The 26,651-nt window shown below is 39.1% G+C and overlaps 1 protein-coding gene across 2 annotated transcripts in view; it reads left to right on the top strand.

Moving 5' to 3' along the window:
• The first annotated feature begins 820 nt into the window (after positions 1-820).
• Positions 821-26,651, top strand: part of mfsd12b (major facilitator superfamily domain containing 12b) — a 30,727-nt gene continuing 4,896 nt past the window's right edge. For both annotated transcript variants that reach the window (XM_036579518.1, XM_036579519.1), the window contains exons 1-10: positions 821-1,140; positions 6,000-6,210; positions 11,237-11,363; positions 13,502-13,687; positions 14,937-15,029; positions 15,186-15,278; positions 18,899-19,069; positions 22,469-22,563; positions 22,842-22,972; positions 25,149-25,194. In XM_036579518.1, the coding sequence (XP_036435411.1) occupies positions 879-1,140; positions 6,000-6,210; positions 11,237-11,363; positions 13,502-13,687; positions 14,937-15,029; positions 15,186-15,278; positions 18,899-19,069; positions 22,469-22,563; positions 22,842-22,972; positions 25,149-25,153 (1,374 nt within the window). In that variant the 5' untranslated portion in view covers positions 821-878 and the 3' untranslated portion in view covers positions 25,154-25,194. The remainder of the gene's footprint in view (positions 1,141-5,999; positions 6,211-11,236; positions 11,364-13,501; positions 13,688-14,936; positions 15,030-15,185; positions 15,279-18,898; positions 19,070-22,468; positions 22,564-22,841; positions 22,973-25,148; positions 25,195-26,651) is intronic.

Raw genomic sequence — 26,651 nt, 5'->3', positions numbered from 1 at the left:
CTCAGGAGCTCAGTGAATTCCAGCGTGGTGCCTTGATAGGATGCCACCTGTGCAACAAGTGCAGTCGTGAAATTTCCTCACTACTAAATATTCCACAGTCAACTGTCAGTGGTGTTATAACAGAGCAGAAGTGATTGGGAACGACAGCAACTCAGCCACGAAGTGGTCGGCCACGTAAAATGACAGAGTGGGGTCAGCGGATGCTGAGGCGCATAGTGCGCAGAGGTGGCCAACTTTCTGCTATCTTTCCGTCTGTCTATCTATCTATCTATCTATCTATCTATCTATCTGTCTGTCTGTCTGTCTATCTATCTATTTATCTATCTATCTATCTATCTATCTATCTATCTATCTATCCGTCTGTCTGTCCATGTCTGTCTATCTATCTATCTATCTATCTATCTATCTATCCGTCTGTCTGTCCATGTCTGTCTATCTATCTATCTATCTATCTATCTATCTATCTATCTGTCTGTCTGTCCATGTCTGTCTATCTATCTATCTATCTGTCTGTCTATCTATCTATCCGTCTGTCTGTCCATGTCTGTCTATCTATCTATCTATTTATCTGTCTGTCTGTCTGTCTCTTTATCTATATTTCCGTCGATCTATCTGTCTGTCCGTCTTCCTGTCTGTCTGTCTGTTTGTCTATCCATCCATCCAATAAAGACCCCCCCACCACTCTCCGAACCTCCACTCGGCTTTTCCTCGTCCTGATTGGTCGGCTGATAAAACAAGCCTCTGACGTCAGGCGGCGCTTTTCTGAAAAGCAGGGTCAGTGAGGTGTGACAGTGTGACAGAGCTGACAGCGCTGTGCTTCCAGGCAGTGAGAGAAGAGTCCGTGTCCAGCTGCTGCCCCTCCAGCTCCTCCGCTCGTCATGCCGGACTCCACGCTGCCCGTGCCGAGGCGCCTCACCTACGCGGTCGGCCACTTTCTGAACGACCTGTGCGCGTGCATGTGGTTCACCTACCTGCTCGTGTACTACCACTCAGTGCTCAGCTTTCGGGACACGAGCGCCGGGCTGCTGCTGCTGGTGGGTCAGATCGCGGACGGGGTCGCCACGCCGCTGGTGGGCTACGAGTCTGACCGGACACGAGGATGCGGCTCGTACGGCAGAAGGAAAACCTGGCATCTGATCGGTAAGGGGGCTGCAGGGCTACTGTCCACTCCCGTCCAGTGACTCCGAGCTTACAGAGTCCAGGGACTTTATGAAAAGCTTAATGTTAAAGAAATTTGGCTTAAAGGGGAATTCCACCCACTTTTTAAACTTTCTCTCTAGTTGAAGTGGTTAAGATGTAAATAGAGTCATTCAGTGGTTTGGTGTGAAACGCTCTGTTCCAGAGAAACTTACAGTCAGAATTGTTCACAGTGGTGGTAATAGGAACCAGACGTCCACCTCTGAAAGCTCCCTTTACATGAAGTGGGTATGAATACGCTGACTGATGTCTGAGACGTTGTTTTGTGGTAGATACGAGAAGGTTTTAGCCTAAAAACCCTAAAAAAAAGCCTAAAAACCCTCAGTTTTTAAATACATTGTGAAGAGGTGCATGCAGAGCGTTATTAGGCAAAATAGTCCCCAGTGAGAAACCTAGTTCTTTAGATTTGTAACTGTTTTACCATTAATAGCATTACATATAGAACACACATGGGTGTACTAGTCATTTTGGACAGTAAATAAAATGCCTATATCTGTGGTGTAGTCATGGTGACCCCTGGTTCCCATCACCACCACTGTAAAGAAATCTGAGTCTGTTCAGTCAACCATTTCACACCAAACCACTCTGAATGATCTCAAAGATTGAATGATTTAGAAACTTTGGAAAATTGATGGAATTCTCCTTCAACATTTATGAACTTCATATACTTCAGGAATTCCTATAGGAATCTTATATTAGATTAGGACAATCACCACAGTGTACTACTAGTGCAATTTCTGTAGTTTACTACAGGAAGCTACCCAAGCACTACACACATTATAGGAGGTGAACATATTATAGCAGCTTTGTACGGCATCATAGGCATCTTATAGCTTCTTATTATATTGCTATAAATATTTTTTCCCATTTTTTCCATATGGATAAAAAATAAATGTACATATATAAAATGTATGTGCAATGCAATAATGTTTTAAAGTATATGTTCACTATAGTTAACTGTGCTGTTTTTGAATGTTCAAGTATATGCCATTATAACCCAATATACGGCAACAGCAAGTCCTTAAAATGTGTTTCTATGGGGAAAAAAACATTGTGAGATTTTTTTTTTTGATAATCACCAGCCTTTTGACAGTAAACAGTGTTTATGTTTATGACTAGTTAGATTTAAGAGTAATCTGATGCTAGATCTTCAGATTTTACTGCATTAGGCATTAAGTCATGTTAAGCCTGTTAGTCACAGTCCTCCACTGGACGGAAGGTTTTCAGTCATTCGGGTGATTGAATTGTCCAGTAGTAGTAAATCAAAGCAGCTGGACTGGAATTGTTATTGAATGAAGATTCAATAACACTTTATTTTCTGTTCTCACAGAAATGTGTCTTTCACCGAAAGTTCCAACAATCCTCAGACCAAAATAATACATCAAACATAAATATACATAAAAATATTTTTTAATTCTCAGAGCGCTGAACAAATCCAAATTTGTACAGCTGTTAGTGTTTAGTTACTCAAGAGTAGGGCAGTACAACTGAAGAAAGGTTTTGACTGATGCTGTAACATTTTTAGAGGGCGGCGTGAGTGATGTTTGATTATTAGATGTTTGTTAATATCACCTTTAGAAGGCAGCGGTGAGTAATGTTTGATTATTAGATGTTTGTTAATGACAACTTTAGAGGGCAGCAGTGAGTGATGTTTGTTTATTTGATGCTTGTTAATATCACCTTTAGAGGGCGGCGGTGAGTAATGTTTGTTTATTAGATGTTTGTTAATATCACCTTTAGAGGGCGGCGGTGAGTAATGTTTGTTTATTAGATGTTTGTTAATAACACCTTTAGAGGGCGGCGGTGAGTGATGTTTGTTTATGTGATGTTTGTTAATATCACCTTTAGAGGGCGGCGGTGAGTAATGTTTGTTTATTAGATGTTTGGTAATAACTCCTTTAGAGGGCGGCAGTGAGTAATGTTTGTTTATTTGATGTTTGTTAATATCACCTTTAGAGGGCGGTGGTGAGTAATGTTTATTTACATGCACAGCTTTAAAATGATCCCTTAAACACTGAACTTGATAAATGATAATGATAAATCCTAGTGATAAAAACTGAAAAACGCTTATGATGTTTTATTCTAGTGGCCACAAGAGCAGAAACAACTGAACACAATTGAATTAAACCCCAAAAAAGTGAAACAGGAACTAAACATGAGGGACTGAAGTGGAACTGAGGAAAATGAAGATTCAATAACACTTTATTTTCTGTTCTCACAGAAATGTGTCTTTCACCGAAAGTTCCAACAATCCTCAGACCAAAATAATAATAAAAAAAATCATCAAACATAAATGTACATAAAAATATTTTTTAATTCTCAGAGAGCTGAACAAATCCAAATTTGTACAGCTGTTAGTGTTTAGTTACTCAAGAGTAGGGCAGTACAACTGAAGAAAGGTTTTGACTGATGCTGTAACATTTTTAGAGGGTGGCGGTGAGTAATGTTTGTTTATTAGATGTTTGTTAATATCACCTTTAGAGGGCGGCGGTGAGTGATGTTTGTTTATTAGATGTTTGTTAATATCACCTTTAGAGGGCAGCGGTGAGTGATGTTTGTTTATTTGATGTTTGTTAATATCACCTTTAGAGGGCGGCGGTGAGCGACCTTTGTTTTTGAGCTGTTTCGGTTGTCAGTTGGGATCTACTAAATATGGACAATCAGGATTAAAGATAGCTTATCAGCCAGTTTGGCCATTTTAGGCTTGTACTTTAATACTTAAATACAATAAAACAGGAAAATTAAATTGTTCATTGCAATTATTTATATGCCAATTAATCATCAGCTAAAATTTCAATGTTGTGGCAGACCCAGCTGTTCTATGGTGAAACTTCTTTATTCGACAGAAGCACCAAATCCGCCTCAGTTTGTTTCACTTCTCTTTCCTCCCTCAGAGTGTTTCTGCTGTACTAGCTGAAGGGATATGTTGCTGTTATGTTGTTCAGTCTGATCAAGTCCAGGATCATTTTACCATCAGCTTTAGATCTTGGTTGTTAGTCATCAGAATTGCTGTGCCAGGTGAGGTGCTATTACAGCCACAGCAGCGTTCTCCAGCTCCTCTGTGTGGTAACAGTGAATGAGGAAGTGAATTACTTCATTTACATTCAGGAAGAACTCTCACAACACTGCTTCTGGAGGTTCGACCTCCCTCGAACTTTTGTTTTCCCTCCTTGTTTAAGGCCCCTCTAATATTCAGATGTTCCTGCACACCTTGCTTAGCATAATCAGGCATGTTGCATTGGTAGAGGTCCAGGAGCTGGATTGGGCACCCATAATATACACAGGTGCCAAAGAAAAGCATTGAGAGTGGCTAAGGGCGGGGTCAGAGGTGAAGGTTACATAACAGGGGTACTGCGTGGGCCCAAACGGCTGCACGTTTTTGTTTAATTCCACACCTGAGCCAGGTAACTGAGGACTGTGGAACTAATACCAGTGAAATAATAGCACTGTGTGGTGATTATGTGGTGTTTATTGTTGTTTACACTGCATGTTGGTTGAGTAAATCAACCTTGGGTTTGAAATACAGATAAAACATTATTGTTATTATTTTTATTTTTATTAGGGACACACAATGATATCGAATTCATATCGGCAGTGGCAGATAATCCTACATTTCTTATGCGTTGTGTTTATTTTCTCTGATTCCCCTGATTAATGTTGGCTTTATGTGCCAAAAACAGTGATATTCTTTTTACATGCCAGCCTCTATTTTTACCTCATAGAATTAAACAGGCTGTTTTTGTTACTGTGCCTTTAAGACTGAGCTCTGTTCTTATTGGCTGTCCTGTATTGTGCCTGCTTCAAAAAGCAGTCCCAGGCTGAAACACTCCTTATAATTCAGCATGAGAGGGCGGAGCTAAACTGCTGTAGGCTGAATAGGTGGATGGTTTTCGTGACATGACAGGAACAAAGAATTCAAAATAGACTGTGTTGCAGTTTATTTTCCACTTATGTTCTGCAGTGACTGCACTGTATTAGAACAGAAGGTTAGGTGATGCTAGATTGTCCTAAAATATCTGAACTTTATTAATGTTGCTGTGTTTTTTCATTATAGAAATAAATGTATGTAAACATTTGTAGTGTAAACATTTTATCCAGCATTTTTTTAAGTCCCACTTTATACATTTTGTAAATATTTACGTATCGGCCTCAACGTTGGCATCAACAGATATTTAAAGATATAAATATCAGACATTGGCACCATATCAGTGCATCTTTAATGAATATTTTTAAAGCTATATTTCACCCATTGTAGCTGATCAGCCAAGACATTTTTTGTGTCCAAATTTTACTTTAGTTTTGCACTGAAGTTATGAGGCTAAAGCTGCAAATAAGCAAGGCTTATAGCTACCAGTTAGCTAGTTAGTTGGTGCAAACTGCATAGCTAAATCAAACACTTGCTACATACTGTGTAGAGTTATTAATTAACCTCTAATAGACTTGTTTATATGGCCTATGACATTTTATGACACACTGTTACCTGTAAACATGGACAAGCTAGTTAAAGCCGGAATTTTGCCGGTTCGTTTAAATAGACAACAGTTTGTCGTACAGCCGTGGTGCTCAGTCCTGGTCCTGGAGATCTACCACCCTACAGAGTTTAGCTCCAACCCTGAGCTAAGGCACCTGATCCAGGTAATGAAGGCCTTAAGGAGACCCTGACAATGAGACACGTGTCCTCAGGGTGGTGGATCTCCAGGACCAGGATTGAGCGCTGCTGTCGTACAGTTACTCCAGTGCGCTGGGAGATGGGCTATAAAATAAATAAAAAAATTGATCTTAGTGTTGTGTCTGTCTTTCAGGGACCGTCAGTGTTCTGGTGTCTTTCCCCTTCATCTTTAACCCGTGCGTGGGGTGCGGCGTGGGGACACCACAGTGGGTGGGGCTTATCTACTTCATGCCCTTCATCATCGTCTTCCAGTTCGGCTGGGCTGCAACTCAGATTTCCCACCTGTCGCTCATCCCTGAGCTGGTCACCTGTGAGCACGCTAAGGTTGAGCTCACTGCTTACAGGTAGGTGGGATTTCCTCGTTTTTTTCAGAGCATGCTGTGATAGCAGTGCAGCAAAGTGGCTTGTTTTAGGAGGAAGTGGTGGAAAGTAAAGGTGTAAATATGTGGCGCAGTGGGTAGCGCTGTCGCCTCACAGCAAGAAGGGCCTGGGTTCGATTCCCGGCCGGGTGACCAGGGTTGTTTCTGTGTGGAGTTTGCCTGTTCTCCCCGTGTCTGCGTGGGTTTCCTCTGGGTACTCCGGTTTCCTCCCACAGTCCAAAAACATGCGGTCAGGCCAATTGGATGTGCTAAATTGCCCCTAGGTGTGAGTGTGTATTTGAATGTGTGTGTATGTCTGTCTGTCTGCCCTGCGATGGACTGGCGACCTGTCCAGGGTGTATCCTGCCTTCCGCCCAATGTGAGCTGGGATAGGCTCCAGCACCCCACCGCGACCTGGAAGGATAAGCGGTTTAGATGATGGATGGATGAATGGATAGTCCTAAAAGGAAAACTTGCAATGAAGAATGTGGCCATTAACAGTAATAAAACTAAAACTAAAAACAAAAACTAAATTAAAACTTTAATATTAGCTGCAAAACTAACTGAAATAGAGAAAAAATGTAGTTTTCATGTCTTTTAGTGGGTAAATGACAGTTTAAAAGTGGATCGCTTCTGTTTGGGAAGCTGAGCTGAGCTCAGGTTTTTTTTTCTTTCTTTCTTTTTTATATTCTACCTGTACCAAATACCTACTATCACAGCCCTCATTATAATACTAAAATCTAAGACTAAAACTGATATTAAAAAAAACTCATCTAAAACTATTACATTTCAGGAAATAAAAACAAAACTAAAACTGACGAATAAACTAAATGAACTAAAACTTACAGAAACAAAATAAAAAAAAAATTTCAATAAAAAATAAAATAAACTAAACAAAAATAAAAGCTAATAAAATTCAAAAACTGTAATAACCCTGGTGTAAAAATTGGTCTTATGATTTTTTTAGGAAGTGCTTTAGTGCATGATAAAAGTGATGGAAGTGTGACTAGAAAACTGTTTACACAGTAATGGAATGTAGAAAATAAACACACCAAGCAGTTTATTTTATATTTGATTAATAAGCTTAATAAGCCATAAGTTTTATTTTGGCTAATACTGATTCATAAACGCTACTTTTTTTGATACCTTCTTTTAAATTACAAACCAAAGGCGGGAGCGGCTGAAACTTGAAATAAATTGCTGAAGTTTATTTACTCTACTAACTGTACTGGACTGCTGAATAATCAATCTGAACTGATGTTCACTGGTTGCACATTATGGGATACCTCAGCGTTCTTTAGTCTCTTATTTTAGACTTAGAGCTGCACTGAATCACATGCTGTCGCGTGGGGTTCAGATCTGAAAGTCCACCAAATGATTAGCTGGATCAGAGGCTCCCAAAAGAATAGGATCTTTTATTTATGCCAAGTTTATGTCACATGTATCTGTAAATATTACTGGGCAAATGGGATAGAGTTATGGAACAGAGGGGAAGGTGGGTAAACTGGGAAATGGCATGAGCTAATGTCTTTGGGGCGTCACATAACCCCAGTCATCAATTCATCAATCTAAAAATCTGCCACAGAGCTTATCTGACACCAAGAGAAGACACTTAACGGGGAGCTTTATGCACATTTTGTGGGACTGCCCAAAATGTATGTCTTTTTGGGGACGGTAGTTGATTGTATCTCTTCTTTGAATACTTCCTCATGGATCCTGACCCTAATTTGCTGAATGATGACTCAAGGTTTTCCCCTCACGGCAACATCCCAGAATATATGGCTATATATATATAAAGACAAGTAATCGTCCATTGTTGGCTACCCCCTCATAACCTGTCTATACATTACTGGCTCTGTACATTATTGGACATCCACTATCTAGAACTATCATCTGCCAGCATTTACAGTGCAGCTCCTTGGACTCTTCATACATGGAATGATGGAATATCCAAAGTAAAGGCCCCTTTTGTGTGCCTAACTGTATGTGTTTAGGTTGTAAATAGTGTAGCCCAGTTTTCATGTGAGCTGTGATAGAAGTATAATCAGTTTGTGTTGAAGGCCCATGTGGTTGTGGGTCGGGGTTGGACCAGACGGGCTTTTCTTTAAATAGGAAATAATAAAAAAAGAATCACAAAAGATAAATAGGAACTGATGTTAACATGCATGCGGAATGAAATTTTGTCAGCCAATCAGCAGTCGACACTTTGGAACATGCATGCTTATTGGCTCAAATATGGTGTTGAAATGTGTATTGAATGAGATTTTCAATACTCTGAGTCTGTAGTGTTGAAATAATTCAGTTGGTACCATAAAAATGCTGAACTGTAATACCCATCCCTGATCACAATGCATTTTTCCATCACTAGTGGAAAGGTTGTCTGATGGAAGCTGTGTTTTTACGCTAATCTGAGCTCAGGTTCACTGTTTCTTAGCTTTGACCCAGTTTTGAATGGTCCGAAATCCCTGGGAATAAACCGCTGTTACATTCAGTCACATTAGAAGTGAAAGACGTTTTTCCTTCTCCTGTAAAGTTACCATTTTGGAGAAATGAAATTTGACACTAGATTTCTGTCATGTTAGCCTCGTAGCTCCAGTAAAAAACTAAAGAAACAAACACGTCTTGGCTGATCAGCTACATTTGGCGTAGATTTTTGTCTGAGCCATAAGCAGATCCTTTGAGGTCTACATGACAACCCAACACTGTGTGAAGCATTGATTTAGACATGCTGTTAGCACCATGCTAATTGACAGCTATAACCTTCCTTTGCTTGTTAGCTACATTAGTCTGTGTAGATAGCTAGAGGATAGCAGGCCACTGTTGGACTACTGACAGCAAAGCTGGCGGCCTGCTGGCTTTTTGCTCAGCATTTTTTGGAGATGTACTTATTTTTCCTTCATTTCTTTCTTTCATTATCCTTTGTAAATTAGCTTATTAAATAATTCACCAGTAATATCATTAATAAAGCTGGTTATACAGCTGTAGCCAATCCAGCGCAGTGTCAACAACAACATTTTCAACAAAAGGCCCATCATAGATTTTCTCTGAATTGTTTGTTACATTTGCCTTTATTTTTTCAAAATAAAAGTCTGTGTCCATTTAAAACCTGTTTTGAGGAAAATAAAAACTAGTTAGACGTTGTATGCAGGTCAGTAATCTGGGTGGTCCCAGGCTGGACCAGCAGTGGTGAACAGCCAGTGGGCCAATATATGCTAGCTATCTGGGACGTAGCTCCAGTGCAAAACTAAAGTAGCAAACTTCAGATACCAAATGTTTCTTGGCTAATTGACTCGATTTTGGGTAAGGGGGGGGTTGGGGGTATTTGTGGGGGGGTTGTGGGGTATTTGGTGGAGGGGGTGTTACTGTGTAAATTAGATCTTTGGCTGAACCATAAGCAAGTCGATTTGAACTTGACACAGAAAAAACATGAAAATCATTAAGAGTTTCTATTGGTTCCTGTGTTTTGGCTTTTTTGATGGGTTTTGTAATGTGTGTTGGCTTTTTAATGGGTTTCTATCACAATGTAAAGAACCCTAATGGTTTAACAGGTGGCCACTGGCTGATTCTAAATGCATCTGATACTTTCTTAATGTGATCTAAAGGTGTTCTACAGGAAACAGGGAGTTTAAAGCGAACGGTTTACATGCTAATTGATAGCTATAAGCTTTCCTTGCTTATTAGCTACATTAGCCTCGTATCAAAAAGCTAAAGAAGCAAACTTCAGACACCAAACATTCAGGATAAGAGGGGAAAGTTTTAACCTTTCTAGAAGGTTTACCTGCCCCCGAAAGCGGAGTCAGAGTGCTGGAAGGGAGTGTATGAGGAAGTGATTCTCAGAGCACTGTTTTAGTCATATGATGCGTTTATCATCCCACACTGGGAAAGAAACCACACAAGAAGAAGTTCTTTCCTCAGACGGATTCTTAGGAGTTTATGTTTGAAATGAGAAGAGAGTAAAAGAGACGAATGTGGTTCTGGTTAAGTGAGTTGATGGGGAAAGTACTTTAAAAAAAGTCTTGTGTTAGAGTACAAGGAAATCAGACTCAGCACCGTGTTCTAAGCGTCTGTCCTCGTGTTGCACTCGACTGTGGAGATTAGCTTGTGTTACTAGATACAGTTACAGTATGTTTACATATTACAGCACAACAGCCAAAATAAAGCCCAAACAGAAGTGGTTCTTAGCCAAATCCTCGGCGTTTCTACAAAGTCCTGCTGAAGCTTGAACATGAGGTTGTTTGGCTCGTGCCAAACTGCTGCACGTTTTACATGCAAGTGCAGTTCCTTTTTGGCTCAGTGGTCCTTAATGTTGGACCACTTTTAGCATTGCGTAATGCCTGGTGCCTCAGTTCCAAATTTCATTGAGATTATTTACTTAAAGGGGCATTCTGGTGTAAAACTAGCATTTAATATTGTTTGCTGTGTTAGGTAATATTCTGTAGCGCAGCATTGTGTACTTCATACATGTTGGTTTGTCAATTTACAGTTTTGTCTCTTTTTTGCATTTTTGTCCATCAGTATTATTTCACTACAGTACCCAGCATACATTGCAAAACAGGTCAAACAACCAGTGGGAATCCCCCCAGTGGCAATAAAGAAATGCACTGGTATAGAGGCTACTAAATACGTTCTAGAAGTGACGTTGGCTATCTAGCTTCCTTCTATGACAGCCTGCTAGTGTGGGAAGGAAACATTTCGCACTGCCTGCCCTCATGTACACTCCCCAAAGTGCTTGTAGTTTTTCCTCCCACCTTCAAAATGCATCATCAGAGGGGGATTTTCGTAGCCTTTAAATTTTAAAAGTGCTCACTATTGTGGCACCTCTGTACGAGGTGAGTAGGCTTGTTTACAACAGATGTAGTGATGGTTAAGTGTTTTTATTTGGCCGGTGTGTCTCTTTAAGTAAACTGAGGTGAAAAGGCACAGTTAAACTGAATGACCATAATTTAATAAGTTATTTTGTTTTGTTTTTCCATGAATGCCGCTTGAAAGAACAGGTTTCTTCCTCCTACAGATATGCTTTCACAGTGATGGCAAACATCACGGTCTACGGAGTGGCCTGGCTGCTGTTTCACTTTCAGCACGCAGCTGATCCGTCCGTGGCTGACCACCTGAGTCAGCTGGACATCCCAATATTCAGGGTGAGAGAATCACTACATCACTGTTGTTGCAAAACTTTATGTCTTTGAAATGGCAACTTTGTAGGAGAGGAGACGTGCTCATTAGGGAGGCACCGAAATTCCGTCCACTGGATATTATCGGCTGATATCAGTCGAGAGTGGCTTTTTCGTTTTTGTCTGAAAGAGAAAAAGGCAGAAAACAGCATAAGATGAAATGAGTCTCAAATGAACTGTTAAAATCGAACACTTTCAACGATAATGAAAATGAGAAATAGCGATTATGAACTGCACTGGTCAGCACAGATGCTTTCAAACAGTTTTAGCAGCAGATCAACAGTGAAACACTTAAACATGCCCCACTGTAGCTGCGTTCTCTGCAGTTATTAGCTTAGCTTTTCACCGTTAATTAATGTAATAAAATTATTTTATTATATTTATTGGAATTTAATAAATGATAATGAGTAACTGAATAACAAAATGTCTTTTGGTAATAAACTTTTTCACCTCTGGTTTTAAAAGTTGTTGCTGTAAATATGGGCGCTTTTTGGATCCTGTTGGTGTGGGTTCATGACTGTTTTTTTCTCTAAATGACAAACACTAAAGGGTTCTAGAAGTGCCCCCTGCAGGAGAAACTTCAGACTGCTAGACAGGAGTTCTACAGCCACCTGATTGTGATTTACATATTAAAAAACAAGGTTGTCTCTATCATCATAGTAGATATATGCATCCTTAGATGCCTTCAGGAGGCCAAGAAATATTACATATTACTATATTAACCTACATTTAAAGTTAAACATTAGTGAAGCACTAAGAAGCAAAAGATATTAAAGACAGCAGCGATATTAGAAAGCATAAATATAATGGTAAATTATACATATTATATGTATATAATTTACCATTATATTTATGCTTTCTAATATATATTGCTGCTGTCAGAAATATATATATATATATATATATATATATATTAGTTCTTTTTCGGGGCTTCACTAATGTTTAACCTTAATGTAGGTTAATGTAGCAGTATTTTATTCATGTATTTGGACCATTTTTTTTTTTCATTTATCATGAAGTGATCACACAATGTGAAGATCAGCTGACTTCAAATGCTGTAAACAAAGCATTTTTTTTTTTTGCAGATCAAATAGTGTTGTTTTTTCACTCTGCTGTGTGACTTGCAGCTGTTTAGGTTTTCCCTGGCTTATCCAGCCTTGTTAAACTTACAGTACTCATCAAGAATTTAGTCACAAAGCCAAAAAGGATTAAGAGCCTCGAAATCTGCTTGGTTTGCTACCGGTGGGATTTCTCCCACCCTTGCCATTCTGTACTGATCTTATTGTGGATTTGGCGCTGATCAGGGCTCAGCTCTGTGTCCTTACTTTTGAGTCATTTATTTATTTATTTATTTATTTGTTTCTAAATAACGTGTAATGTTCAGATCTAGTGCCAGATCTGGTGTTTTATTTTTAATACAGCCTAACTGCCTTTGTGGGATGGTGAACAAAATAACAATACATCAAGAGCCAGTATGCAGATCTGCCAAGACAGCTGCACCTTTTAAAAGGCCCATATCTTACGTTTGTCTTATTTTTTTATTTTTCTTCCCTGAGGTCCATGTGTGATGTTTTACATGGACTGTAAAGTTAACAATAGGTTTTGAAATGTTAAGGTTCACAAATGACATCAAACTCTTCTATTCCAAAGAAAGTGAGGGAAATTCGATTTTCTATGATATTGTCCCTTTAAGACTTGTGCATTGCCTGTATTCTAACCAAAGCAGTAGCCCAGATTCTAATACTCATCAGTGGTTTTAAGGCTGTGAATTTATTAAAGGACCATATCATGAAAAACTGAATTTTCCTATTTTTTGTAAAATAAGAGTTTGCAAACTTCAAAACATGGCATTCATACTATCTACACACTGAAACCAAGCTTACAAAAAAGGCCTGTCTTGAACTATTTTTGTGATGTAAAAGAGGCACTATAGAGAACAGCCAATCAGGACAGAGCTCATGTATATCAGACTTAAAGACACAGTAACAAAAACAGCCTGTTAATTCCAAGTGATAAACAGAGGTTGGAAAACAGTCATGTAAAAGCTGCAACAATAATTTATCATAGTCAAAGTCAAAGCACTGAATTTCTCTGCTCTTTTTCAGGACCTGGCGCTGATCGTGTTGGGTATTGGTGCCATTTTCTCCTTCATCTTCCACCTGGGCACAAGGGAGAGCGTTCAGTACCGGGATGAGACGGGAGAGGGACACCCACTGCTGCCTGACCTCAGCTCGAGCACCAGGCCTCTGCTGCAGTGGAAACACTGGTTTACTGAGCCCTCCTTCTATCAGGTGACTCAGCACTGCTGCATCTGAGACCATACATGCCTGATAAAGTTTAGGAGAAGGACAAATGCCTGAAGCTCTCTGCTTTCTCTTTCCTATGATGAGGTTTTCAAATCGGTTTAATGTGAAACTGTTTCTTTACAGTTTCTTTAGTTTGCAATCTCACCATCTCAGTCAAACTCGGTCAAAATGTGAAACCAGGTGGCACAATGTGTACAGTGCCATTTTATTTACTATCCAAAACCACCAGTGAACCTACACGTTAACAAGTTTATGTAATGTTGATGATGATAAAATTGTGAAAAGTCTAAAAGATGTAAGTTTTCTTTGTGGACTGATTTGATTGCATGCCCAATAGTGGATTTAAAAATACATTTTGGGTCTAAACCTTCCAAAAACTATAAAACAATGTCTCATCAAACAATCAGTGCATCGCCGTTTCATGTTATAACCCATGTGAGGAAGCTTTTAGAGGTGGATGTCTAGTTTCACATCCCCACCACTTCGGACTCAGCAAGTTTCTTAAAGCTAATGTCTGAAAGCTGCACTATGCAAATTCTTTGGTTAAAATTGAAAGAAGTATTTTACTAAGACAGGAGATAATAACCAGGCTAAAATACGGTGTCTGTGCTCTGCTGCGAAAAAGTCAGATGCACCAGGTTGGGGCATCACATCTGTATGCATTAACGTCACACGAACAGGCTTAAGAAGGTCTGTCTCGATGTTTAGGTCTTTAAATCAACATTATACTGACAACGATTTGATTACAATAATGGACAATTCACTCACATCCTCAAAAGACACGCCCTTCACCAAGTTTTCTTTGAGTACTTTTTCAGCGCACACACAATCATCAGATTCATCCGCTCTGTGAAGGGGTCTGAAGCCAGCCCACATTGTGAAATGTTCTTTTAAGAGATGCATGCAATTACATGTTTCCACCAGAGAGGTCTCCAAATCCCCAAATTGTACATAGTGTAGCTTAAACTAGTTGATTATGCAGAAACTGTATAAAAATCCCTTTTAATGATGTGAAGTTCATCATAACATCATCTCCAATGACAACACAATTCAGCAGTGAACGTTTGCTGAGTGCAGCTGTTTTTAACAAAAAATGCTTGGCTGTAATCCAGTTGGTAGCATGTTTGGCTAGATTTTTTTTTTTCCAATATTGGAGGTTGAAATGGCTAATTTGGTCATTTGTGCAGCGCTCAAATAAGAACGTAAGTGAAGTTGTTGTGTTTTTGTTCTGCAGGTGGCTGTTCTTTACATGTGCACTCGACTCATCGTCAACCTCTCTCAGACCTATATCTCTATGTTCCTGATCAATTCTTTATTACTGCCTAAGGTAAAGGAGGTTTTACTTTTATCTAAACAACAAACAAATCAATCGGTCAGTCGATCGAGATTTATTATTATGGCACATTTTGTGGTTGAGGTTATAGAACCGTTATAGAATAACCTTTATTTGTTGTACTAAATGGAAGCTGTGCTGTGTCCGCAGAAATACATCGCCACTATTCCTCTGGTGATCTACGTCAGTGGGTTTGTGTCCTCTCTGGCCATGAAGCCGGCCAGCAAACGCATCGGCACCACCGTGAGTCCACACGCCTCTTCTAATTATCAGCATCCTACATGAAATGGCTTCACATAAGCCCATGAGCTAGGTTCACTCTGCTATTTGAAGGCGCAGTATGAGGATTAAATGTACAGTATTTATCGTATATCCGTGTCCTTCTGTTCTCTTATTATTGTTCCAGTTATGGTTGCTATGGCTGCATCTAAGGCAACATACTGCTGTGCTAAATTATAAGGAGCCCAAATATCACAATACTTGACATTTTCACAATAAATACATATCAAAATGTTCAGTTTTCCTGAGGTTTATGAAGTTAAAGGGAAAATCCACCAATTATTCAGAATTTCTGCTTAATTCAGTCATTCAAAAGTGAACAAAGTGTGACAAAGAGAGGTTTGATGTGAAATGGTTTGGAAATGGTAAAGAAACTTTTCTTTACAGTGGTGGTGATAGGAACCAGAGGTCGCAATGTCTACAAAGCAAATATATACATCTTATTTAATGTTGGAAATGACCAGTAAACCCATTTGTGTCTTTTGAGTATTTATATTTAATGTCAAAAGTGATAAATCTGAAAAAAGAAGTTTTCTTAGGGGACTATATTGCCTCACAACACAGTGCATGTGCCTCTCCGCCATGAATGGGTTTAAAAAATTTAAGTTTTAGGCCAAAAGCATATCTCAAATCTATCGTAGATCGATGTCTCAGACATCAGGCAGCGTAATAATAACCATTTCATGTAACAGCTTTCTCTGATGGAGCTTTTACAGGCATTAAACTCTTCAGTCGTCTGGTTCATATCACCACCACTGTGACCAATTCTGACTCAGTAAGTTTCTCTAGAATTTTACATCAACCCACTCTGAATGACTGTTTACATCAGTGGTCACAACCTTCCTCCTGGAGATCTTCTTTCCAGAGTTTAATTCCAACCTGCATCTAGATTCCACAGGAAGGCAGATCTCCAGTAGGGTTGGTGACCACAGGTTTACATCTTAACCATTCTTAACCGTCTTAACCAAAGGGGTGGAATTCCCCTTTAAGGATATTACACACCAAATGCGACACAATAAGTGATATGAAAATGTGAAATATTTGGAAGGATTCTTTTTCATATCAAAACTTAGACACAGCAAGGAGAAACAAACACACAGTCCCTTCAACAACTTGAACACTCAGCCCAGTCAAATTACATGTTTTGTTGAAGAGAAAATGAGAGAACTTAAATATGGGATTTTCTGCCATATTTCAGTGCACAATATCTATTTATGTACTGTGTTTAACATATTGGAAAATAAAAATAATATGTAAAAATATAAAATGTGTCATTACTTTTGCGCAGGCAGCAATAGTTTTTTTCCAGTGTGTTAAATTCAGTAAATAAACAGTAATTGCGTATTAAAATGTGCAGAAGTGAGTTCTCTGTAGAGGATGTGTTCACTTATTTACGCTTAGAAAATCAACAAAACATGTAATTTGTCCAGTGTTTAAACCTTTACATCCAAGTTTATACTGAATGTCTTCAAGTGCAAAAACACCATCTTATCTCCCTATACAATGAATAAACAGTGACATCGGGTGGGCTATGTTGCATTTAAGAAAAAATAGAAGGAGAACAGACAGTTTGATCACCGCATTCAGGAGCTGAAGATCTAGTAGCACTTTTGCACACAGCTCTGATCCCTGTAATTCAGTTTGAGCTGTTTTTGGAGATGCTAATCATCTAGATCAGAGCTCGGCAACCCGAATGTTAAGAAGAGCCATTTTGTCCTTTCAGCAAAAATCAAACCACCTTGGGAGCCACAACATTTAATGCCCATTTTACCATTTGGGCATAAATATGTGTCAGTATGTGCTGATGTACTAGCTATAGGCTAAAAATCTAATATAATTGAAACCGCAGACATACTTTGCTTTAAGCTTTAGCTCAGTTTTAGCCGTTTTTCTCGCATCTCCGGCAGGATACTTTAAAGCAAAAGTGGAATAGTTTCTTGTAAAATGGTGCAGCAGTTACATTGTAGCGCCTCAGGCACTATTTAAGGTGGAACGGGGAGATTCGACCAAGAAGCTGGCAAAAGAACAGCTGACTTGTGTCAGTAGTGTTTGACAGTTTTTTGTTGCAGATTAAAACGTATCAGGAAACCAGCTGGAGTGATTATAAACACAAATAAGTCCATTCATCTCCAAAAAATGGATGTTTGTCTTACATTTTTCTCTTTTGCCTTTTCGTTAGCTACTAGCTAGTCCAGATTGTTGTCTGCGTTGCTACGGTGACCAGCAGTCTACGTGCCATCCTTCAGGGTTAAAGGGTGAATTAGCAGTTCTACATTAACTCCAGCGTTTAAGACCATTTACTGTTAAACTGTGTTGAACGATCAGCAGAGCTTTATTTTACTGTAAAGGAGGACTATTTTATTATTACCTACAAATCTAAATCTGCTGTGGAGCCACAACAGGGCAGTAAAAGAGCTGCATGCAGCTCCGGAGTCGCGGGTTGCCAACCCCTGATTTAGACATTTTTCAAAAAAAGTTCTAGGTGCTGGGACACAGCCCATCCACAAGCTTGGTTGTTGCCATGTCCACACTAGAGACAACACTGATTGGTTTTAGAGTGTTTCTGTTCCTGTCAAAAGTTTGCAAAAATCCTACAGAGGGTGAGTAAAATAATGTGGCATTTTCTTCGTCCTAAAAAACTTGTGCAAGATAATGCTAGTTATGCATGTCTTAGAGTCAATTTATTTATGTCAAACAAAGGCCTTGAAAGTGGACAACATGCACCATCAAAACAGAAGTGCTGCATTAAGAAAGACTATGGAAAATTATAAGTACATAAGTTGTTGAATGAACGGATTGTTGTTGTTGGTGTTGTTGGTGGTGTTTACAGATTCTCTATAATAAGTCTAAATCTCTTTTTTTGCTCAGTGTCCTAGAAGTACTGACTATACCCATTATATATTTAAAAGCACATTGTGAAGAAACTGATCACGATAACATCATCACACTAGCCACTGTTATGTCGAAGTAGCACGCCACTGCTAGTAGTACATCCAAACATATGTAAGAACACAGCACTATGAAAAATACTCAATTCACATTTTCTTTGACCGTAAAGATGTCTCTTTGCCAGTTAGTGGCATCAGTGTGCAATGAGAGACAGACAGACAGACAGACAGACAGACACTTTATTGATCCCGAAGGACATGTAGCAGTCACACAACATAGGCCAGTAATAATAATAAGGGTGATACAATATAAAAAAAGGAGAATATGTACAAAACATACCTATCTACACGCATATATACAAATAAAACTATACAAAAAAATGCAATAAATCTATCCTGAGATAAAAAAAGGCAGTGCCATGATGGATGTACAAGGATGCGCATAAACTATAATATACAGCATATAATGACAATACTAAATAAATATGTGCATATAATGGTACTGAAATAAAATGACCAGTTGTGGAGTGTCAAGATGTGCAAAATGTGTGTTGAGGTGTGCAGAAGTGCAATATGTACAGTAATGTTGCACATTGGTGCACTACGTATTATCACTACATTCATTAGTCTGTAGTTTAATGTCCTTCTGTGTTTTAATGAAAATCAGTAACGTGAAGTCTCTCTCTCTGTTCTCAGATGACATATTTTCTAGGCCTGGTGCCCATCCTGGGCTTTGCTGTCTGGGTTTTGCTTGACCTGCAGATGGGCATTCGGGTGTACGGAGCGGCCGTACTGCTTGGATCTGGATCTGCCATCATTCTGGTCATGTCGCTGTCCATGACAGCTAATCTAATTGGAGATCAGACGGTAGGGTCTAGTTTGGTGCTTTTATTGGTATCTACGAAAATAACGCTCTTAATAACCAACTATTCTGGCTGCAGCTCTGCCGACATCGGCTCCAAAATTTTCTCGTCAGTCAGACCTTAGTTTTGAGTCTTAGCCACTGACCACAGTTTGTGTTTTGCCATCTTGGCAAGTCAAAGCATCACTTTAATGCATAAATTCAGTTTATTTGATGAATTTAACATATTAGGGGAAAAAAACTGAAAATTTGGCCAGTGCAAAAGCTACATTTAATATTTAGTACATTTAGTACTAAATATTCAGTACGTTAAATATTTTTTTCCAATATGTTAAAGATGCACTATGTACGTTTACAATTTAAGGAAGAGCATTACTGACTCAGAAAAAAACAGCAGTGTGTACACCACTGCAAATCGCCCTGTAAGCCTGAAATAATCATTTAAAAGTCAATGGCGTCGGGTTGAGTTTCAAGTTTTTCTGGAGTTTTCCATACCATGTCGTATGTCTTTACATATTATCATCACACGCACAGGCTCAAAAAGAAGAAGAGCATTATACTATACATACATTTATCTTCATGTACATATATACATATATGCACTGTACTATCAACATTATACTGAAGAAGATATGATGACAATAATAGAGAATTAACGCACATCCTCAAAAGACACGTCCTTCACCAAGTTTTGTTTGAGTTCTCTTTGAATTTTGTTTCAGCATGCTCCTAATCATCAGATTCATCCACTTGGGGAAGGGGTGCAAAGCACAACCCATGTTACAAAATGTTTTTTTGCATGTTGCATAGTGTAGCTTTAAGCTCAAGTAAATAAATAGTAAGTTTGCTTGTAGAGGATGTGTTTTTTTTTCAGTTTGAAAATCAACATCACATATAATTTGACCAGGAGGTGTTCAAACTTTTGTGTACGTACATGCGTGCATGTGTATACAGATATTGTAGCGTCAACATAGAGAAAGACACAGCTTTGGTTCTGCTGTGAGAAGTGTTCTGTATCACACCAACAGAGAAGCACACACAGACCGGAATAGCGGGGACGTCACTGATAACCATACCACTCTCATCTATAGTAAACACTCGACCCACTAAACCAACCCCACACCCTGACACAAAATATCACAAATAACACCTACACATACGTATAACTAACAAACAACTACCTTAAACAACACAAATAGTCTTTTTGTTGGAGAGTGCATGGCTGCCATGAGACTTTGTGTGTGGCCGTCTGCATAGCCACGCCCCCAGAGCCAGGGCCAGCGCCAGCCAGTAGCAGGTCACTACAATATATATACTGACTGTTCATTAAGTCCATCTGTTTGTCTGTCCATCTGTGTAGATACAAGAAAGTGTGTGTGTATGTGTGTGTGTATATATATATATATATATATATGTATACAGTGGTGTGAAAAAGTGTTTGCCCCTTCCTCATTTCCTATTCTTTTGCATGTTTGTCACACTTACATGTTTCAGATCACCAAACAAATTTAAATATTAGACAAAGATAACACAAGTAAACACAAAATGCAGTTTATAAATGAAGGTCTTTATTATTAAGGGAAAAATAAATCCAAACCTACAGGGCCCTGTGTGAAAAAGTGATGCCCCCCCTCCCGTCAAAACATAAATTAACTGTGGTTTATCACATCTTTGGAAAGCCGAGTTCAATTTCCCTAGCCACACCCAGGCCTGATTACTGCCACACCTGTTCTCAATCAAGAAATCACTTAAGTAGGACCTGCCTGACAAAGTGAAGTAGACCAAAACATCCTCAAAAGCTAGACATCATGCTGCGATCCAGAGAAATTCAGAAACAAATAAGAAACAAAGTGTTTGAGATCTATCAGTCTGGAAAAGGTTATAAAGCCATTTCTAAAGCTTTGGGACTCGAGTGAACCACAGTGAGAGCCATTGTCCACAAATGGCGAAAACATGAAACAGTTGTGAACCTTCCCAGGAGTCGCCGTCCAACCAAAATGACCCCAAGAGCGCAGTGACGACTCATCCAAGAGGTCACAAAAGACCCCACAACAACATCCAAAGAACTACAGGCCTCACTTGCCTCAGTTAAGGTCAGTGTTCATGACTCCACCATAAGAAAGAGACTGGGCAAAAATGGCCTGCATGGCAGAGTTCCAAGACAAAAACCACTGCTGAGCAAAAAGAACTTAAAGGCTCGTCTCAGTTTTGCCAGAAAACGTCTTGATGATCTCCAAGACTTTTGGGAGAATACTGTGTGGACTGACGAGACAAAAGTTGAACTTTTTGGAAGGTGTATGTCCCGTTACATCTAGCGTAAAAGTAACACATCATTTCAGAAAAGGAACATCATATCAACAGTAAAATATGGTGGTGGTAGTGTGATGGTCTGGGGCTGTTTTGCTGCTTCAGGACCTAGAAGACTTGCTGTGGTAAATGGAACCATGAATTCTGCTGTCTACCAAAAAATCCTGAAGGAGAATGTCCGGCCATCTGTTGGTGACCTCAAGCTGAAGCGCACTTGGGTTCTGCAGCAGGACAATGATCCAAAACACACCAGCAAGTCCACCTCTGAATGGCATAAGAAAAACAAAATGAAGACTTTGGAGTAGCCTAGTCAAAGTCCTGACCTGAATCCGATTGAGATGCTGCGGCATGACCTTAAAAAGGCGGTTCATGCTCGGAAACCCTTCAACGTGGCTGAATTACAACAATTCTGCAAAGATGAGTGGCCAAAATTCCTCCACAGTGCTGTAAAAGACTCATTGCCAGTTATCGCAAATGCTTGATTGCAGTTGTTGCTGCTAAGGGTGGCCCAACCAGTTATTAGGTTTAGGGAGCAAACACTTTTTCACACAGGGCCCTGTAGGTTTGAATTTCTTTCTCCCTTAAAAATGAAGATCTTCATTTATAAACTGCATTTTGTGTTTACTTCTGTTATCTTTGTCTAATATTTAAATTTGCTTGGCGATCTGAAACATTTAAGTGTGACAAACATGCAAAAGAATAAGAAATCAGGAAGGGGCAAACACTTTTTCACACCACTGTGTGTGTGTGTGTGTGTGTGTGTGTGTGTGATTGATATATATATATATATATATATATATATATATATATATATATATTTATAGTGTGTGTGCGTGTGTATGTATACATACACAAAACTTCACTTAATAAAAATTGTTTAAGGCAAGCAAAAATAAAAATAAAAAATAATAAATTGAATAATCTTACATCAGTCTCAAAATGAGAAATATTAAACATATTGCCTACATTTACCTGCCGATACAAGATCTTTGCAGTGTATATTTCTGATAGTCCAACAGTGAATTTGTATTTCAAATATTGTGTGCTGCCAATAACTGAATAACAATTTATTGTTTTTTTTCTTCCTCTTCTTAAAGCAAAGCGGTGCGTTTGTGTACGGAGCAATGAGCTTCACAGACAAGGTGGCCAACGGCCTGGCAGTCATGCTGATCCAGGGTCTGTACCCCTGCCGGTAAGCAGTGCGCAATACATGCACTGAAAGCAAAGCCAGCGGGTCAGTAGAATAGAAGCTTAAAGTAGCAGACAGAGAGGACGACAAGGACATTCAGACTGACTTCATTTGTGGAATGATGGGTTCATTTCAGAAATGCTGACGCTGCTGTAGAATCAGACGGTCTTTGTTTTAATGGATGGCTGTGTTGTTTGTGTGAGTATGTAGCTCATTGTCTGTTGGAGTATGTAGGTATGACTACAATGTTGTGTGTTGTTGTGTGTTGTCTGTTATAACAGCACGTTGGTTTGCTGCTCGGAATGCATGTGGTTCTACCATGTTGTCATGGTAACGGTAACTGGAGGCGTGGCCCTTGTTGCTGGTTTCTGTCTCTTCACCATGATCTTCTGGCCAATCAGGATTCGCCGACGTGAGTTTAAAAAAACAGAAAGAAAATATTCCTGAAATGTCATTTACTATCAAACTGCGACATGCAATTTTGCAATTGTGTTCAAAAATTGTCATTTTTCCATCAAATGTAGTCAATCAGCCAATATGTTTGACATGCAAAGTTTACTTGTTTAGGTTAGGTAAGTAATAAAAATGTATGTCCTTCTATGCCTTAACCTAACATGCGGTGGAAGCTTATACCCCACCAGTAAGCATTGTGCTAACTGCATGCTTAAATCTTTAAATTCATTACCATATGACACAGTACTAGCTACAAAAATTAGATTATCAAACAACTCAACACAGTTTGAGACAAATGTGTGATGATTTAGACATGCTGTTAGCACCATGCTAACTGGTGGACAAAAACCTCCATAACTTGTTACATTAGCCATGTAGCTTCCATGTAAAACTAAAAAAAATTACAAGTTTAAAAAAGTCATACTACAAACATCAGCCAAAGCTGAAATTCAGGACACACTGGACTGGGCTGAAAACCAAAAATGAAAAAAGCTGACAATAAATAATTACAGTTTGTGCCACAAAATGTCCTTGATGACGGTTGTTGATCATCAAAAGCAATGAAATGCATTATTTTTTTCAGTTATACAGACGGCAGTGGCGTTCTCGCAGCGACCTTTTGCTTCTGTTGTTCTGCTGTTTTCTGCTTATCAGGTCATGTTTTCAGGTGGTATAAAACCTGTAGTGGAGAAGATCTTGGATGTTATGTCTGCTCTTGATACTCGGTATGAATAGGGATTATAGATCATTTGTCTAATGTTCCTTGTAGAGACTGTGAAATAAAAAGAAACGGCACAGAAAAACGAAGATGCATTTTATTACCACTAAAATTGTTATGCTGCATTCGACTGAAGCTCATAACTACCTTCCATTTCCCTTCCATTTCACCTCCGACTCCAAAAGATCTAAGAAAACCCCCCTCAGCTGGGAATTCCTTCTAGAAAGTCATGATGGTGTTTTCTCCAAGCTCAGCGTATGATGTCAATTAACGTGGCTGCTCACACCGTCAGCAGTAATATAGAAGCACTTCTCTACTTTTAATTGACATTATAGTAGTATTTGCTTTAGATCAGCCAACATACAAACACAGTAGTTATTTAAACTATAACACTGACCATAAAGTTACTATTTGAGAGGGTAAATACATCATGAATGTTAATCAGATCACTAACATTAGCTGGCTAGCTTGTTGCTAACAATGAGTGCGTTTACATGCACTTAATAATCCGATAACTGCAGAAAATCAGATTTGTCAGTAATCCGATCAACACGTTTACATGCACTTGAGTAATCAGATAATGCGGAAACTCTGAGTCTAAATGAGTCCGACAGTAATCGGATTTCTGCTTTACAACCAGCCAATAAACTCACAGAAGAAGACGTGATGTAAACGTAATGTAAAACTCAAACTTCATGCCGCGGCTTTATTTAAACATCACACCACTTTATCTGAAAATATGAACAAACATCACCTAGAAGATGAAGAATATTTAAATCCTTCATTTCGTGTTTGGTTTCAGTGTTTTGCTGCATCTCTTGGCATCGCTGCTTGCTTATTTCCGGTACTGCGGTCTGTTTTCACACATGCGCAGAGCGAGAAATACGAAAGAAATCAGAGTAAGAGTTACATGCACTGAGAAATCTGATTACTGAGCTAAAATCCAGCCTCTTTAGCAGATTCCTTAATCAGATTTCTAGATCAGAGTATGGTGTTTACATGGCCATTTAAATAATCAGATAACTGCAGAAATCCAATTATGATCAGATTATTGAGTGCATGTAAACACACTCAATGTTCACTTTCATGGAGGCCTCCATGTTTTGGAGCCCAAACGTGCAGAGGTTGAAAATTATGCACTTTCCACCTCTGAGTCAAGTCAAACACAGCATTGGATTTCACCACTTTGCTGTAGGTCTATTTAATCTTTGTTTTTTTAATAAAAACTTTCAGCATTTTCGGCTGAAAACCCAAAGTGCTGTTGTTTACCATTTTCACCCAAAACCTCTCTAGTATTGGCTGATTGACTACATTTAGGCTAAGGGGGAGGGGGAGCTGTGTAAGTTAGATTTTTTGCTGAAGTATCACTTTAAACTGTGTGGTTTGTTTGTCTCACGTGTGTTTGTCTCTGTTTTAGACTGAGGAGAGCGTGTTTACTAGCAGGAGGTCTTCTCTGTGGACAGGTGAAGTGTAAACTTTATGAGAATGAACAGAAGCAGAAGACGCCTGAAATGGCATTATAAGTGAAGCGAGAGAGAGAATGTTTACATGCATGAACAACACTCTCACATTACCAGCCAAGTGTAAACTGCAGCTTTCTTGAAAATAATACGGCGTCTTCTCCTTCAGCTGGTTTGATCCTGGTCACTGCAGAAACGGGCTGCCTTGAATCTGCAGACCATTTGCTGTGTGTTATAAAGGCATTAACTATGTGGCGTTAGCATGCTTTACTGACACATGCCTACATGCATTTTATCGTGTGTACTTATATCCTGACTGCACTGTCCGCTTTATGCTGCTCGGCAAACTATTAGGCAGTTTTAACAGATGTGCTTCGTACACTTTTAGAAAAAAAGGTATGAAACTGTCACTGGGGCAAGACCCCTCTTGTCACTGGGGTGGTACCCTCAAGGGTACATCTCAGTTCCTTTAGTCAGGGAACATAACTGAACCATAATCTACTGAAATGATATTCTCTAAGCTGTACTGACTCCACACACCCCGTCTCGCCTCCAGGCTTTTATTTCACTGTTTTAAAACATTCGGTTATGAAAAAGGTACAAATACGAACTTTTCACCTGGAAAAACTTATTTAAGGTTCACAATCAGACCTTAAAACCACTGTTGTAGCTTTGAGGGAACATTTACATTGTTTGTACCTCGATGAACGAAAAATGTACCTGCACAGAACCTTTATTTCTAACAGTGTGTGCTTTAGAGGACCATTGTTCTCCTAATAGCGAAGCTGTAACCTAACTGACAGTCATATACTGACAGGAATTGGCTACAGCTGGCAGCAGGCAGAAATGTTGAAAAATTTGATACATAAAGAGAAATTTCACAGATTTTTTAAATTTTCTGTGTAATTAAATTGTTATGGTGTAAACAGACTCATTCAGAGCGGTTTGATGTGAAATGGTTTATTGTGGAGAAACATAATGACTCGGTTTTCCTCACAGTGGTGGTGGTGGTAGGAACCAGGGGCCAGTGCATGTCCATTTTGTTTACAAACCCAGTTTCAAAAAAGTTGGGATGGTAGGTAAAGTGCTAATATGACAGGCAGCAGTGATTTGCAAATCATTTTCAATTTAAAACAGAGACTAGATATACATGTTTTAACTCGTGAATGTTATTGTTTTTGTACATACAAATGCTTATTCTAAATGTGATGCCTGGGACTTCTTTGATATAACATTCCAGCTGCTCAACAGTCTGGGGTCTCCGCTGTTGTATGTTCCACTTTACACTGTTCGCAAATTCACGTTTTCAGTTGGAGACAGGTCTGGACTGCAGGCAGGTCAGTCTAGTCAAGCTCTGCTGTTGTAACACATGCAGAAAGTTTATTAGTGATAACATGTTGAAATAAGCATGGATGTTTCTGAAAAAGACGATGTTTAGAAGGCAGCGTATGTTCCTCCAA

Source organism: Colossoma macropomum, unplaced genomic scaffold (assembly GCF_904425465.1).
Source record: "Colossoma macropomum unplaced genomic scaffold, Colossoma_macropomum, whole genome shotgun sequence".
Taxonomy (NCBI): Eukaryota; Metazoa; Chordata; class Actinopteri; order Characiformes; family Serrasalmidae; genus Colossoma; species Colossoma macropomum.
The sequence above is the reverse complement of the archived record's forward strand: the minus strand, read 5'-3'. Positions and strand labels throughout refer to the sequence as shown.